The sequence below is a fragment of the Hypanus sabinus genome, chromosome 2, assembly GCF_030144855.1.
Source record: "Hypanus sabinus isolate sHypSab1 chromosome 2, sHypSab1.hap1, whole genome shotgun sequence".
Taxonomy (NCBI): Eukaryota; Metazoa; Chordata; class Chondrichthyes; order Myliobatiformes; family Dasyatidae; genus Hypanus; species Hypanus sabinus.
Genome location: NC_082707.1, coordinates 165,526,560 through 165,542,755, shown reverse-complemented (window position 1 = coordinate 165,542,755; position 16,196 = coordinate 165,526,560). Strand labels below are relative to the sequence as shown.

Sequence of the window (16,196 nt, the reverse complement as noted above, 5' to 3'; positions counted from 1 at the left end):
TACAAGAAGGCAGCATCCGTCATCAAAGGACCCCAGCACCTAGGCCATGCTCTCTTCTTGCTTCCGTGGTCGGGAAGGAAGTATAGAAGCCTTAGCTCCCACACCACCAGGTTTAGGAACAATTATGATCCTTCAATCATCAGGCCCCTGAAACAGTGTGGATAACTTCACTCACCTCAACTCTGAACTCATTCCACAACCTATGGACTCACTTTTAAAGACTCTACTGCTCATGTCTGTGGTCTTCTCTATTGATTTATTTATTTGTATTGTCGCAGTATCTTCTGCACAATGATTGTCGGTCTTTGTAGTTTTTCATTGGTTATGTTGTATTTCTTTGTTCTATTGTGAATGCCTGCAAGAAATTGAATCTTGAGTGGTATATGGTAACTTGTACATCCTTTGATATTAAATTTGCTTTGCAATTTAAGCTTTGTTTTTGTATTTCTAGCATATGATTTTGAAGCCTAAATTTGGCAGGTACAGAGAACTGAAAATAAGAGAAGGGCCTTAAAATATGGGAGATGGTGAGAGGGTAGTAGTCACAAGGCACAGAACTATCACTGACAGGGAAGACGTACATTAGCATTGTATATGAATATAGGATGTATGATGTAGTAAATTTGAAAGTTATTAGTGCAGTAGATGGAAATATGGTTGTAGTTACGTGATACTGATAATTTGGTAGGATAAGCAGAGCAATAGCAGATTAATGGAATAGGCCACTTAATGCCCTATTGGATCAACATAATTTGTAAGGCAAAATGTTCCCATTCTTGCACATGAATGTCCTTTGCTCTACCATCAGTACAAAAACAAAATTTGTTAGTGCTTCAATTAAGATGATGATAATTAACTATTAGACAATTAAGTGTAGAATACAGTTATAAATTTATCAAAAGCTGTATAATATAAAATTTCCAGAAGGTCCAGTCAGAAATTAAAACTTCTTGGTGGTCAATTTTTGGCTTAAAACTTGTCTCTGATGTCATTTGTATTTCTATTCCCAGTGCCCCAGATGTATGCAGTGCGATGCAAAATTTGACTTTCTTACAAGGAAAGTAAGAGATTTTGTATTTTTTGCCAATTTATTGTTTTTTTGTCTTTATTTGATGGCTTCCACTGACCAATAAAGGAAAATGCTTAACCCAGAAAAACAGTGAATTTATTTTGCTGCAATGGGATTGGATATTGTGTTGTTTATAGTTAGTATGATATCTTTCTGCTTCTAACACACTAAATTGATATTTTTTATACTTTCTGCATGTTGGTATCACAGTAGCGTTCCCCTGTATAATTTTATATGTAGAATTACTCAACACACACAAATTGCTGGAGCAACTGTGCAGACTAGGGAAGGAAATGACTATTCGATGTTTCAGGCTGAGACCCTTTGTCAGTACAGGAAAAGGGGGCAGAAGCCAGAATCAAAAGATAGGGGGAGAGGTGGCTATATTCCTCCAGCATTTTTGTGTGTTGATCCAGATTGCTGCATTCTCTCTTGTGTGTCCAGGTATAATCAACTGTCTGCGTACATAGCTGATAAAATGATCATTACTAATCTGTTTATTTATACTTGACTTCATTAATATCAGAATTGGTGTGTGCTTTATTCCTGTCTAGTCCTCTCATCCAGACCTGGTGTTATGATTAGATTTTTTTTTAAAGATTAGCTTTATCTGTCACATGGACTTTGAAACATACAGTAAAATGTGTTGCTTGTGTCGAATTAAATCAGTGAAGATTGTATTGGGCAGCCAGCAAGTGTCATCATGCTTGCAGTGCCAATATAGCATGTCCACAGCATGCTAACCCCTATGTCTTTAGAATGTAGGAGGAAACCAGAGCACCTGGAGAAAACCCACTTGATCACGGGGAACATGTACAAACTCCTTACAGATAGCAGCAGGAGTTAATCAGTGACTGATTTACAGCTGGCACTGTAAAGCAATTGCGCTACCATGCCACCAACCAGTTAATGGGGCAAAAATGAAAAGGAAATAGAATATGTGGTCTTCAAACAGAATCTATATTCCAAATGCTCATGCACTGGAGAATTCCAATGTGAATCCCAAATTTCTGACTTAATTTTTTCTGTATTGCTAGATCCCACATATGTAAATACAATAAAGGTGTTTAAATATTTGCTTGAAAGTTGGCATTGCCTACTGAATACATTTAAAAATTAAATTATGCAGGAAGTGGCATTTCCAAAAATCTGATGTAAATCAGTTTCTGTGATCCAATCCAATCCAATCACACCTATGCTTTAAATACTGCCTATCTCCTAGCATTCTGACTGGAGATCATCTTCTTTATGTTACTTTCATACAGAGCTCGATGTTTAATCTGGTACAGTAATAGTTAGCTGCTCATTTCAGTAGGCCATAGAATGCAAGCAATTCCTATTGTATGTGTTGTGGGCAAATGAATATACCTTTTTCTTACTGGTTTCACAGGGATTGCAATCTTCCCAATCCCTGAAATGGGGCAAACAGATACTGAAGTTTATGAAGTATTGTTTTAAATTGGTGTATTCATTGAATCTAGAACATAATTCTATTTTAAAATTTTCAATGTTTGCGAATGTTAAATTAACTTTGAGTTCCAATGACATTTTTGATCTTTTTTATTCAAACAATTCTGAAATTTGCAGCATCACTGCAGGAGATGTGGCAAATGCTTTTGTGACAAATGTTGCAGTAAAAAGGTACCTCTTCCACGGATGTACTTCATAGACCCTGTGCGGCAATGTGCTGAGTGTGCATTGATCTCCCAGAAGGAAATGGAGTTCTTTGACAAACAGATTAAGGTGCTCATAAGTGGTAAGAATTGTCTTCTTTAAGACTTTTTGGTGACCTAAATTGTGACTTTAAAGGAACTTTGAAATTTGTGAATGGAATTGGTATGACTTATGGAATTTTTTGGAATGAAAGTTGTAGAAATACAGGAATGAGTAAAACTGTGAGACTAGAAATGTTTAATGTATCACAGATAATTTGATGTTTAGCTCTATGGTTTAAGTTTATTGTCATTCAACCATACACATGCATACAATTAAATGAAACTTCTTTCCTTTACGGCCAAGGTGCAAAACACGGTACTGTACACACTCTGCACATAGTCACAAAATAATATCAGCACAAGTCACTGAGTGGCATAACTTGAAGACTGACAGGTTGACATAAGTGCAAGATAAGACAGTATAATGTTACTGACACTATTATAACAAAATCAGGCAGTTGTGTGTATGTACATTTTACACAGTGCCAATAAAAAAGTATTCACCTCCCCCCAAGGACGTTTTCATGTTTTATTGATTTACAGTGGATTTAATTTGGCTTTTTTGGCACTGATTAACAGGAAAAGATTCTTTCATGTCAAAGTCAAAACATTTCTACAAACTGGTCTAAATTTATTACCATTATTAAACACAAAATAATTGCCTAATTATTCATCCCCTTCAAGACAGTATTTAGTAGATGCACCTTTGGCAGCAAATACGGCCTTGCATCTGTGTGGATAGGCCTCTGTCAACTTTGCACATCTGGACACTAATATTTCCGCATTCTTCTTTACAAAACTGCTCCAGCTCTGTCAGATTGCATGGGGATCATGAATGAACAACTCTTTCATGCCCCCCCATCCCCACACACGGGTCTAGACTCTGATCTGGCCACTCCAGGACATTAACTTTGTTTTTAAGCCACTCCTGTGTAGCTTTGGCCTTATGCTTGGGGTCATTGCCTTGCTGGAAAACAAATCTCCCAAGTCACAGTTCTCTTGCAGACTGTATCAGGTTTTTCCTCCAGGATTTCCCTGTATTTTGCTGCTTTCATTTTACCCTCTACTTTCACAACTCTTCCAGGGCCTGCTGCAGTGAAGCATCTCCACAGCATGATGCAGCCACTACTATGCTTCACAGTAGGGATGGCGTGTTTTGCTTACGCCAAACATAGCATTTAGTCTGATGGCCGAAAAGCTCATTTTGGTTTCTTCATACCACAGAACCTTCTTCCAGCTGACTTCAGAGTCCCCCATATGCCTTCTGGCAAACTCTAGTCAAGATTTCATGTGAGTTTTTCCTCAGCAGTGGCTTTCTCTTTGCCACTCTCCCCTATAGCTCTGACTGGTGAATCACTCTTGCAATAGTTGTTGTATGTGGTCTCTCCCACCTGAGCTACTGAAGCTTGTAACTCCTCCAGAGTTGTCATAGGTCTCTTGGCGGCCTCCCTCACTAGTCCCCTTCTTGCACGGTCACTCAGTTTTTGAGGACAGCCTGCTCTAGGCAGACTTACAGCTGTGCAATATTTTCATTTCTTGATTGACTTAACTGTACTCCAAGCGATATTTAGGGACTTGGATTTTTCTTACATCCATCTCCTGGTTATTTACGATAACCTCTTTGCAGAGTTGCTTGGCATCTTCACGGTGTAGTTTTTGCCAGGACACTGACTCACCAGCAGGTGGACCTTCCAGATACAGGTGTATTTTTACTACAGTCAATTGAAACACCTTGATTACACACAGGTGATCTCCATTTAATTATGTGACTTCTAAAACCAATTGGCTGTACCAGTGATGATTTGGTGTATCGTATTTAAGGAGGTGAATACTTTGACAGTTAATTGTTTTATGTTTTATATTTGTAATTAATTTAGATCACTTTGCAGAGATCTGTTTTCACTTCGACACAAAAGTTTTTTTCTTTTTCTGTTGATCAGATCCAAAAAAACCAAGTTAAATCTACTGTGATTCAATGTTGTAAAATAATAAAACATGAAAACTTCCAGGGGGTGTGAATACTTTCTATAGTGTGTGTGCGTGTCTCTTCAACCCCCCCGCCCCCCCAAGGGTTCGGTGCAGTATCGGTGCTGTTCTTAGTAGTGTGCTCTTCTGGACCGAGGTCTCAGATGTTGTTCCCCAGATTTGTTGTAACCACTCTCCTAGTCCAAGTGTCACAGGTCCAAGTGCTCCTATTACCACCTTCCACATCTTTTCTATCTACTCTTTCAAGTTCTGGTACTTCCCCAGCTTCTTGTATTCTTTCTTTCCTATGTTACTGTCATTTGGGATTGCCACATCTGTTACTGTTGCTCTCTTCTGTTCCTTGTCCAGTATGTCTGGTTAGTTGGCCTGTACCTGCTTAACCATATAACAATTACAGCATGGAAACAGGCCATCTCGGCCCTTCTAGTCCATGCCGAACGCTTACTCTCACCTAGTCCCACCTACCTGCACTTAGCCCATAACCCTCCATTCCTTTCCTGTCCATATACCTATCCAATTTTTTTTAAAATGACAAAATCGAACCTGCCTCTACCACTTCTACCAGAAGCTCATTCCACACTGCTACCACTCTCTAAGTAAAGAAGTTCCCCCCGTGTAACCCCTAAACTTTTGCCCTCTAACTCTCAACTCATGTCCTCCTGTTTGAATCTCCCCTACTCTCAATGGAAAAAGCCTATCCACGTAACATCTATCTATCCCCCTCATAATTTTAAATACCTCTGTCAAGTCCCCCCTCAACCTTCTATGCTCCAAAGAATAAAGCCCTAACTTATTCAACCTTTCTCTGTAACTTAGGTGCTGAAACCCAGGTAACATTTTAGTACTCTCTCTATTGACATCTTTCCTATAATTTAGTGTCCAGAACTGTACACAATACTCCAAATTTGGCCTCACCTATGCCTTGTACAATTTTAACATTACATCCCAACTCCTATACTCAATGCTCTGATTTATAAAGGCCAGCATACCAAAAGCTTTCTTCACCACCCTATCCACATGAGATTCCACCTTCTGGGAACTATGCACCATTATTCCTAGATCACTCTGTTCTACTGGACAGAGTATTAGGAGACAGTCTGTATTAGGAAGTGCCACAGGATCTGTGCTCTTTCATTCTCCACTACCTTCTCGGGTGTTTCCCATTTGGACTAGGGAGTGTGCAATCCACACTCAGAGCAGTTGTTTCTGTACACAATTCCTGCATCTTGGTTGTGCTGTTCGGTGTATGCTGTCCCTGCCTGCATCTTGCACTCTGCTGATGGTTTCAACAGATTCCCTGCACAGTCTGCATCCTGGATCTTGTCTGGTGTGGTAGAGCCCTGCTTCTATTGCTATCGTGCTCAGTGCCTGTTCTTGTGTACCCACGAGTAGTACCCCAGCTGTCCCTCAGCCCTGTCATTTCCAGCCATTCCTATGACTTTCCTATGTCAGCTACTTCTATATCTGGTGATGGTATATCCTGTGCAGTGGCATGTTCTGCCATGGCCTCTGGTCCCCTGGCTCTGTTATACCCGCTTCCATTTTCATAGCCTCTGCCTGCTGTCTGAGGAATTCTCCTAGCAGGTCATTCTTTCTTTCTTTTTCAATCTTTTTATTGTTGTTATTAATATCAACAAAATAAAATTGGTACATAGATAATGGGATTACAAACATACACAATTCAACTGAACAGGAAAGAGTATATAAGTAATGATTACAGTATAAATGGGTATTCCCAAATCATAGACGATACAATATACAAATAAACAAGACAAACCTATGTATATCATAATATATAATAAAAAAACAGAAAAAAGAAAAAAAGAGAAAAAAGATTATGCAAGAAAACTAATCTAATAATCTAGTAACTAATAAGGAAAAAAACAAAAAAAGAAAAAAGGAAAAAAAAGAAAAAATGGAAAAAGAAAAAGGGCTGTTTATAATATCTCACAAAAATACAAAGTCATCAGTGTCGTCAACTCCGTTCCTCTCAACATTTTTAGAATCAAAACTGGAAAATCAAATAGGCCTGGAACATATTACATCATATGAAAATATTGAATAAATGGTCTCCATATCTTTTCAAATTTAATAGAAGTATCAAATACACCACTTCTAATTTTTTCTAAATTTAGGCATAACATAGTTTGAGAAAACCAATGAAATACAGTGGGAGGATTAATTTCTTTCCAATTCAACAAAATAGATCTTCTAGCCATTAGTGTAAGAAATGCAATCATTCGACAAGCGGAAGAGGATAAATGGAGTGAGTCCATCATTGGTAAACCAAAAATTGCAGTAATAGGATGAGGTTGTAAATCAATGTTCAATACCGCAGAGATAATATCAAAAATATCCTTCCAATATTTTTCCAAAAGCGGACAAGACCAGAACATATGAATTAAAGACGCTATCTCAGACTGACATCTATCACAAATATGATTTATATAGGAATAAAAATGAGCCAATTTATCCTTGGACATATGAGCCCTGTGCACAACTTTAAACTGTATTAGTGAATGTTTAGCACATATAGATGATGTATTAACTAATTGAAGAATTTTATCCCAATTCTCAATAGGGATAGTAAGGTTAAGTTCTCTTTCCCAATCATTTTTAGTCTTATAAAAGGGCTCTGAACATATCTTCATAATTATATTGTAAAGTTTTGATATTAGTCCTTTCTGAAAGGGGTTTAGTTCAAACAAATTCTCCAAAATGCCTGAAGACACAAAATTTGGAAAAGTAGGAAGTACAGTATTTAAGAAATTCCTAATCTGTAAATATCTAAAAAAAATTAAATCTAGGCAAATTATATTTATTAGATAATTGCTCAAAAGACATAAAACAATTATCCAAATATAAGTCGGAAAATCGTAGTAATCCTTTAGTCTTCCAAGCTGAATAAGCTTGGTCTATAATAGAAGGATAAAAAAAAACAATTGGATACAATAGGAATATTTAAAACAAACTGAGTCAACCCAAAAAATTTCCGAAATTGAAACCATATACGTAAAGTATGTTTAACTATCGGGTTGTCAATTCGTTTCGGCAACTTAGAAAGAGCAAAGGGAAGAGAAGTCCCTAAAATAGAACCCAGTGCAAATCCTTGTACAGATTTAATTTACAGGTTAACCCAATGAGGGCTAAAAGATATATCCCAATCCTTTAACCAACATATCAAATATCGGATATTAACTGCCCAATAATAAAATCTAAAATTAGGCAATGCCAATCCACCTTCCTTCCTTCCTTGTCTTCTGTAAATATATTTTACCTAACCTAGGATTTTTATTCTGCCATATATATGAGGAAATTTTTGAATCAACATTAGCAAAAAAAGATTTCGGAATAAAAATTGGTACCGCTTGAAATATATATAAAAACTTGGGTAAAATAACCATCTTAATAGCATTAATCCGACCTATCAGAGATAAAGATAGTGGTGACCACTTAGTAAACAAACATTTAATATGATCGATTAAGAGTAAAATATTAACCTTAAATAAGTCTTTATAGTTTTTTGTGATTTTAATCCCGAAGTAAATAAAAGAGTCATTAACTAATTTAAAAGGTAAATTTCCATAAATTGGAACCTGTCTATTTAAAGGAAACAATTCACTCTTATTAAGATTTAATTTATACCCGGGAAAAATCACTAAATTGAGCCAGCAATGATAAAACTGCAGGAATGGATTTCTCAGGCTTAGAAATAAATAATAATAAATCATCTGCATATAATGATAACTTATGTATATCTGTCCCACGATTAATGCCAAGAATATTCTGTGATTCTCTGATAGTCATTGCCAAGGGTTCTAAGGCAATATCAAATAATAATGGACTAAGAGGACAGCCTTGTCTAGTGCCCCGAAATAAATGAGAAAAGGGAGATCTTTGTTTGATAGTAAGCACCGAGGCTACTGGACTATGATATATCAGTTTAATCCAGGAAATGAATGTCGGACTAAAATTAAACTTCTCCAGCACATTAAATAAGTATGGCCATTCAACTCTATCAAATGCTTTCTCCGCATCTAATGAAATAACACATTCTGAAGTGCTATGTGAAGGAGTATAAACAATATTCAATAGTCTCTTAACATTGAAAAAAGAATAGCGATTTTTAATAAAACCGGTTTGATCTTCCAAAATAATTTGAGGTAATACCTTCCCCAGCCTGGATGCCAGTAACTTGGAAAAGATCTTGGAGTCTACATTCAATAAAGATATTGGTCTATAGGATGCACAGTCTGTAGGGTCTTTATCTTTCTTCAATATTAAAGAAATGGAAGCTCTATAAAAAGATTGTGGCAAATTGCCCAGTCTAATTGCTTCTTCAAAAACCCTACATAACCAAGGAGAAAGAGTAGCGGAAAAACATTTTAAAAATTCCACTGTATACCCATCTGGACCTGGTGTTTTCCCAGAATTCATGGAGGAAATAACCCCTTTAATTTCTGCATCTGTAATAGGAGTTTCTAACATTGAAAGATCATCTGATGATAATTTTGGAAAATTCTATTTCCCAAGAAAGTTACACAGGGTATTACGATCTTGAGGGAATTCAGAATGATACAGGGAGGTATAAAAATCTTGAAATTATTTATTTATCTAATCATGGTTAACTGTCAGATCCGCATTCTGCTGACGGATCTTAGTAATTTGACGTTTAACCAAAGCATTCTTCAATTGACTAGCCAACAGTTTATCTGATTTATCACTGTGTATATAAAAATCAGATCTGGTTTTCATTAATTGATTTTCAATCGAAGATGTGAGTAATAAACTATGTTCCGTTTGAAGTTCAACCCTTTGTTTGTAAAGCTCCTTATGAGGAGAGATCGAATATTTCTTGTCAATCTCTTTAATTTTATCAACCAATAGAAGAGTTTCCTTCTTAATGCGTTTTCTCAGACCAACAGAGTAAGAGATAATCTGTCTACGTATATATGCTTTAAAAGTGTACCAAAGTGTTCCGCAAGAAATGTCATCCATGGAATTAATTGAAAAGAAGAAAACGATCTGTTCATTCATAAATTTAATAAAGTCCGGATCTTGCAGTAAGGTAGAATCAAATCACCATTGTCTAGCATTAAAAGCTGTATCCGTAAATTTAATAGAAAGTTTTAATGGAGCATGGTCAGAGATAGCTATAATATCATAATTACAACCAATTACCGATGGAATAAAACAAAAGTCAATAAAAAAATAGTCAATTCTCGAGTAGGAATGATAAACATGTGAGAAAAATGAAAACTCTTTGACCTTAGAATGCCGAAATCTCCAAATTTCAAAAATTCCATTATCAGTCAAAAAAGAGTTAATACACGTGGCCGACTTACTGGGTAAAGTCTGAGTAGATATAGATTTGTCCATCAAAGGGTTTAAACAACAGTTAAAGTCACCACCCATTATTAACTTATATTCATTTAGATTAGGTAGAGAAGTAAATAATGACTTAAAAAATCAGGACAACCCACATTTGGAGCATAAACATTAACCATAGCAACCTTTTTGTTAAAAAGTAAGCTACTAATTAACAAAAATCTACCATTCGGATCTGAAAAGATATCATGTTGGACAAATGCAATAGAGGAGCCAATAAAAATTGAAACTCCCTTTACTTTGGCATTCGAATTCGAGTGATACCGTTGAACCCTCCAAAACCTAAAAAAGCGATAATTGTCCTCTTTCCTCACATGAGTTTCTTGTACAAAAATAATATGAGCATTAAGTCTTTGGAATACTTTGAAAATCTTTTTCCATTTAATCGGATGGTTTAAACCATTAGTATTCCAAGAGACAAAATTAATGGTCAGAGCCATATTTCTAAAATCAACCCTTTGGTATATAAAGGATTAACCAAATTATAAACTCATGCACCCGGAAGAGGAACAAAAATAAAGAGGGGACCCGGAAGTGACGACATCGTGGACATATTTATAGTTCAAAATCAGCCCAAATGAGAAAACTGAAAAAAACTGGTAAAAGAAACATAAAATTTAGAAAATTTAGAAAAAGACCTCCCACCCCCCACCCAAGAGGAAGAAAAAAAGCCCCTCAGCCAAGGATAGGCTGGGAAAAGGGAAAAATAAAACTAAATCTACCCCCATATCAGCAGAAGACAACTCGGTATATAAAAAATATAAAAAAAATCCACCCAAACTCTTAAAAAAATTATAATCACTATACTAAAACCAAACTTCCTAATATAATTGGTAGTAAAAAAAAACAAAAAGAATATAATCACTAATAACTTTTAAATCGGGTTAAAACCCAAGCAAACCCAAAAAAAATTTAAACTGTGATAAGAGATGCATTATAGGAAGAAGACGAGAGAAAAAAATGGCGAAATCATAAAAAAAAGCCAAAAATATTTTAGAGAAAAAACCGCCATCTTAATAAAAAAAATATTCACCTTCGAAGGATTAAAAATTCACCTTCAAAGGATTAATAATAATAACCAAAGATAAAGTACAGTGGTTGAAGTAAGTAAAATAAAAAGATTAGTATGTCAAAAAAAAAACTTTAACTAGAGTATAAAATATAGAGTAAACCTACACCAATAGCCAGAAACAAAATCTGGTTTTGGAAATAAAAACCATCTTGCATGATCAAAATCACTCATTTATTAGAGATGAGTGTCCGTAGCAGTAGGGAAGTTCTTCAAAAAGCTTCTTGCTTCAGATGTAGAAATGAAAACCCGACGTGGAGCATTCGGAGGCGAGATTCTAAGCTTCACAGGGTATAAGAGCGCAGGTTTTAGATTTTTCTCATAGCATTCAGACATCAGAGGTTTAAAAAGAAGCCTTGCCTTCATTACTTCTGGACTAAAATCTTCTACTAATCGAAATTTGTGATCTTGAAATTTCACCATCCCTACACGCCGAGCCACACAAATAAGTTGCTCTTTAACATGCACATAGTGAAATCGGACAATTACAACTGGTGGTTTAGCTGAAGCACTCGGTGATCGACACATAATTCTGTGAGCGTGATTGAGTAACGGAGGACTGTCTGGGAATACAGAGGAACGCATCCTTTAAAAGTTGAACAAAGTACTTCGTGGGGTCCCCTTGTTCAATACCTTCCGGGAGACCAAGTATGCATAGATTCTGTCTTCTGGACCAATTCTCAAAGTCAACAGTGTTTCCACCTGTTTAATCGTCAAAAGTAATTTCTGCTGCAGTTCTTCAATTATCAAGTCTCGCTTTCGGGCATCTTCTTGCAGGGTTGCAATTAGAACTTGTTGCTGGTTAACTACTGAATCCGTCTTATCCATATAATCTTGAAAAGCCTTTATATCTTGTTTAAAAATTTGTCGTTGTTCTTCAAATTTTTGATTTAAAACCTCCAATAGCATTTCATAAGTCAGTTCAGTACGCTTAGGTTAGAATTCTTCCCAGGTTCTCGCCCTTTAGATCTAAGAGCCATTTCTGTACTCATTTCTTCAAAAATTCACAATATACTCTTAAAGATGTCCAAGAAAATAGCAAGAATCTTTTGGTGTAGGTACAAATAGGTTAAAAAAAGTAAAGGTTATGGAGCGAATCTGAAACAGTACTCACTCCATGAGCATCTCTTGCTGACTCCCCAGGTCATTCTTGAAGGCCATCTCTCTGACATACTCATGGATGTTCTACATTTCTTCCAGGGCTGTGGCCTTGACACATTCAAGTCCCCGTCCTCCTTTATCTGGTGGGTGTACAGTCGCTTGATGTTGGACTTTGGATGGAATTCTTCATCTAGTGTTAGTAGTTTCCGGATCTTGATATCAGTGGCTTCCAGTTTGTTCTTTGGACAGCACACTATTGTGGCTAGGTATCTGGTGACTGGTCGGGTGAATGTGTTGATAGCTCTGATCTTGTTCTTCCCATTCAGCTGGCTTTTTAGGATCTGTCTCACTGTTCGGAGGTACTTGGATGTTGCAGCCTTCCTTGTGTCCTCATCTTGGTTTCTATGTGCCTGCAGGATCCCCAGGTATTTGTAGCTGATGTGCCCCAAGGTGAGGTTCAAACTTGCATTCCCCATGTACAAGGTGATGCTATTACCTGTGCTGGGGCTTGAACTCGGATTTCTGGATCAGCTCACCCTATGTTGCATCGTGGTGTGCCTCCCAATTCAGAATGTGATAGCAATCCTCTGTTGACAATGTTTGATCGCAGGTAACCAGTTGTTTTTCTATGAATGTGGTTGACAATCTTTGTTGTTGCCAGAGTCCACAAATACACTTGATGTGTCCTTTCATGTGGGTTGTTGTTAAAGTAGCATTCCATTAGTTACTTGTTGTCCAGTCTCAAACATTTATGATATGTTCCAGTAGCCAGTTTCTCGCCAGGTGGTCCTGGTTCCCTAACCATTGGCGCGGACCTTGTTAATCTGGGCAATGTCCAAGCTGGCATGACTCTTGTTCTTGTCACTCTCATCAGGAGGTTTTTGTGGGCATAGGGTCCAGCCCAGGACCCCTACCAGGCCACCACCACTGGGACTTTGGAGCCTGGACATTTTCTGGTGGTGTCTCTCTCTGTCATTCAATACAATGTGTAAAAATGGACAGTCAGACAGACTGTACATGTGTGCTGGGTGGCAGCAGGATATGAAGCCTAACAGCCTGGAGGCAGAAGCTGCTGCTCAGCCTGACAGTTCTGGAATCCTATGTTGTGGTACCTTCTGCCAGAGCAGGAGGTCAGTGAATTCATATAGTTATGGTATAGGCTTTTCCTAAACGAATCCTGTATACACCATCTATATGTTATTACTAGACAATTGGGTGACCCATTGGGGCACCCTTTGAGAGAAAGGTAGTGCAGTCTGATGTGATGATAGCTCCTCCTCGTTTAACGAAGGACACTTTTGATGACAACATTTCTGGTTGACCTGCCATCCTTCAAGAATACTCTGACGTTTTTATTTCTTTTTCCCCAGCTTAAAGCCACATACAGCTGACCATGCTGAAATACTGGTTTCTCCAGATAAATCAACACATTCTCCACTGTTTGGCCTTGCACCTTATGTATAGTCATAGCAAAACATGACTGTATCGGGAACTGGCTCTGCTGAAGAGGGACATCCTCCTGTTCTGATAAATTGAGAGTAATTCTTGGAATCAGGACAATTTCATTATTGAACGCACCAATGTTTATCTTTGCTATGGTGAGATTGTCGTGCAGTTCTTCCGCCATCATTCACATTCCATTGCAAAGCCTTGGTGGATCCAAGTTCCTCATTGAAATGACGGGACATCCCCTTTTCAATTCCACTTTATGTGGTGGCAATCCAGAGAGTTCGACCAAATCAAGGAATTCTGTTGGAAAATGAGTGGCGTTGGCTCCTTCACTTACGGCATTGAGGGAACAGTATTCTTTCATGATTCCAGGGAAGTGTCTAATGCATGTGAAGTTTATTTTTCGCATCATTTCATTGAGAGGAACCAAGATAGAGTTCCTTGAGAACAGTTCTGCAGGATTGTCGAATGCTGGGTAGGTGAAATCAATGCATTCTTCCATAGTTTTTGCTGGCAGAATCATACCTTCAGGTAATTCGATTTCATAATTTTCGTTTTTTCTCAATCTTCTCCAACATCCAATAAGAACTCAGAATATTGTCCTTCTCTGTCACTCAATAGCATGTTTCTCTTCAATTGAAACTTGATGAAGCTTTTTTTTTAATGTGTGAATTCTCCACATCAGCATCATTTCCGTGTTTCACAACTGCTAGAAGCTGAGGGAAATCGCCACAGCAAATGGTTAAAATACCCCAAAAGGCCTCATTCTTGATGCATACATCACAGAGACCAGTCCACAGCTTCGAAGCTCTCCCTCCTAATCATGGGGCACTCATCCTAGACAATAAGCCTCGCATTTTGGAAGAAATTTGCAGTATTGGTGTTTTTATCGATGTTACAAAGGGCATCTTCATTGACTTTGAGGAGTATTTTGAATGTTGTTGCAATACCTGATGATGCTACAGCAATAACAACACCTCCATCTCCCCTAACTTTAGCAAGGATCAAGTTGATGATAAATGTCTTTCCCGTTCCTCTTGGTGCATCAATGAAAATCATTGAAGAGAGATTCCTTTCCAAGCAGTTGCACACATTTCATATAATTCTCTTTGCTCATTATTCAATAGGGGCTCCTTCTGTGAAACAAATTCCTGCTGTTCGTCTCTGTTGTATTGCAGTTCACACAATAATTCCGATTGCCAGTACTTTGAGTAATTGTACTGTTTTTTGGTGTTGGCAAGATGTATATTCTTCAAGTGTTTTGCCCAAGTTTTCAAGTTTCTCTGGGAAATACAGAAGAGTTTGTCCATGCCTTTCATTGATCATGATATTAGGATCATTGATAGTTCTCCTCTCCATTTGTAAGAAATCTTCAGACATTGCATTCTTGAACCGGTTCCATAATTGCTGTGGGTTGTTGATTTCCGTGTTTGTCAGCAAGACAACAAACAAACCTCTCAGTGCTCTGGTCATTCTTGTTCTCTCTGCTTCTTCCATAGTTTGCTACCAATGATCGTCAGCTTGCAACAATCCTCTCTCTCTGCAGACGTCTTTGAATGATGGAACGATACCTCCATCATGTGTTCTCAATGATTTGAAAGATATTGGTCCCTTTATGTGATGAAGAAGCCTCAAACAGTAGAGGTCATCACTTTGTGGAGAAACGGTATACACTCAACCCAGAACATTTGCTTCAAAAATCCTGGAGTACTCCTCCACTCTTTTCCCCATTCTCCTTCTTTCCCATCTCCTATTAGTCCGAGTGTAGAATCTGGGAATATCCACATAGTACAGGGTTCTTGCTAATGGATTGCGAGTGCAAAGCTCCATGAATTCCGTTAAAGTGGTTCTTGTCATATCATTATTCAGTTGCACAGCAGCATTATCACGAAAGAATACTTGATGCTGTTGGGGAAGGTGCACTTGAAGGTGAACAATGGCTGGTTCCCTCTCGTGAATTGGAAATCCAAGTATTGATCCGACAGCTTCAGAGGGCCCGATATATCTGCCTGTCAAATACTGTGTGATTTCGTTTTCTCTATTCACTCTAAAAATTGCCCGATCACTCAAAGGTGGAATCGGCTCTGTGAGCATTGCGAGGCGCTGCTGAGGCTGGCTGCGTGCATGAGTCTTGGTGTTGCGTCGTGGTTTCCATCATGGCTGACATTGCCTCTTGGGTGAAAATGGGGCAGTTGATTTTGGGGAATGAACAATTTCATACAAGTATATAACCCTGAATTTTGCCTGCATTCTGTAAGTTAGCAATTTAGCGGAAAATAGTGCCGCTGTAATGCACAGTTTGTGCTAATTGGAGGTCACAAACAGACAGAGCATGAGAGTTTTAGTATTATATAGACAGTGAATATTTGGGCTCTTCGGTGCCACGCAGCCAACATTCCATCCTGATCTTAGCACAGGT

The 16,196-nt window shown here is 37.8% G+C and overlaps 1 protein-coding gene across 2 annotated transcripts in view; it reads left to right on the top strand.

Moving 5' to 3' along the window:
* zfyve21 (zinc finger, FYVE domain containing 21) overlaps positions 1 to 16,196 on the top strand; it is a 30,664-nt gene that overhangs the window by 3,220 nt on the left and 11,248 nt on the right. For both annotated transcript variants that reach the window (XM_059958557.1, XM_059958562.1), the window contains exons 2-3: positions 1,011 to 1,061; positions 2,657 to 2,825. In XM_059958557.1, the coding sequence (XP_059814540.1) occupies positions 1,011 to 1,061; positions 2,657 to 2,825 (220 nt within the window). The remainder of the gene's footprint in view (positions 1 to 1,010; positions 1,062 to 2,656; positions 2,826 to 16,196) is intronic.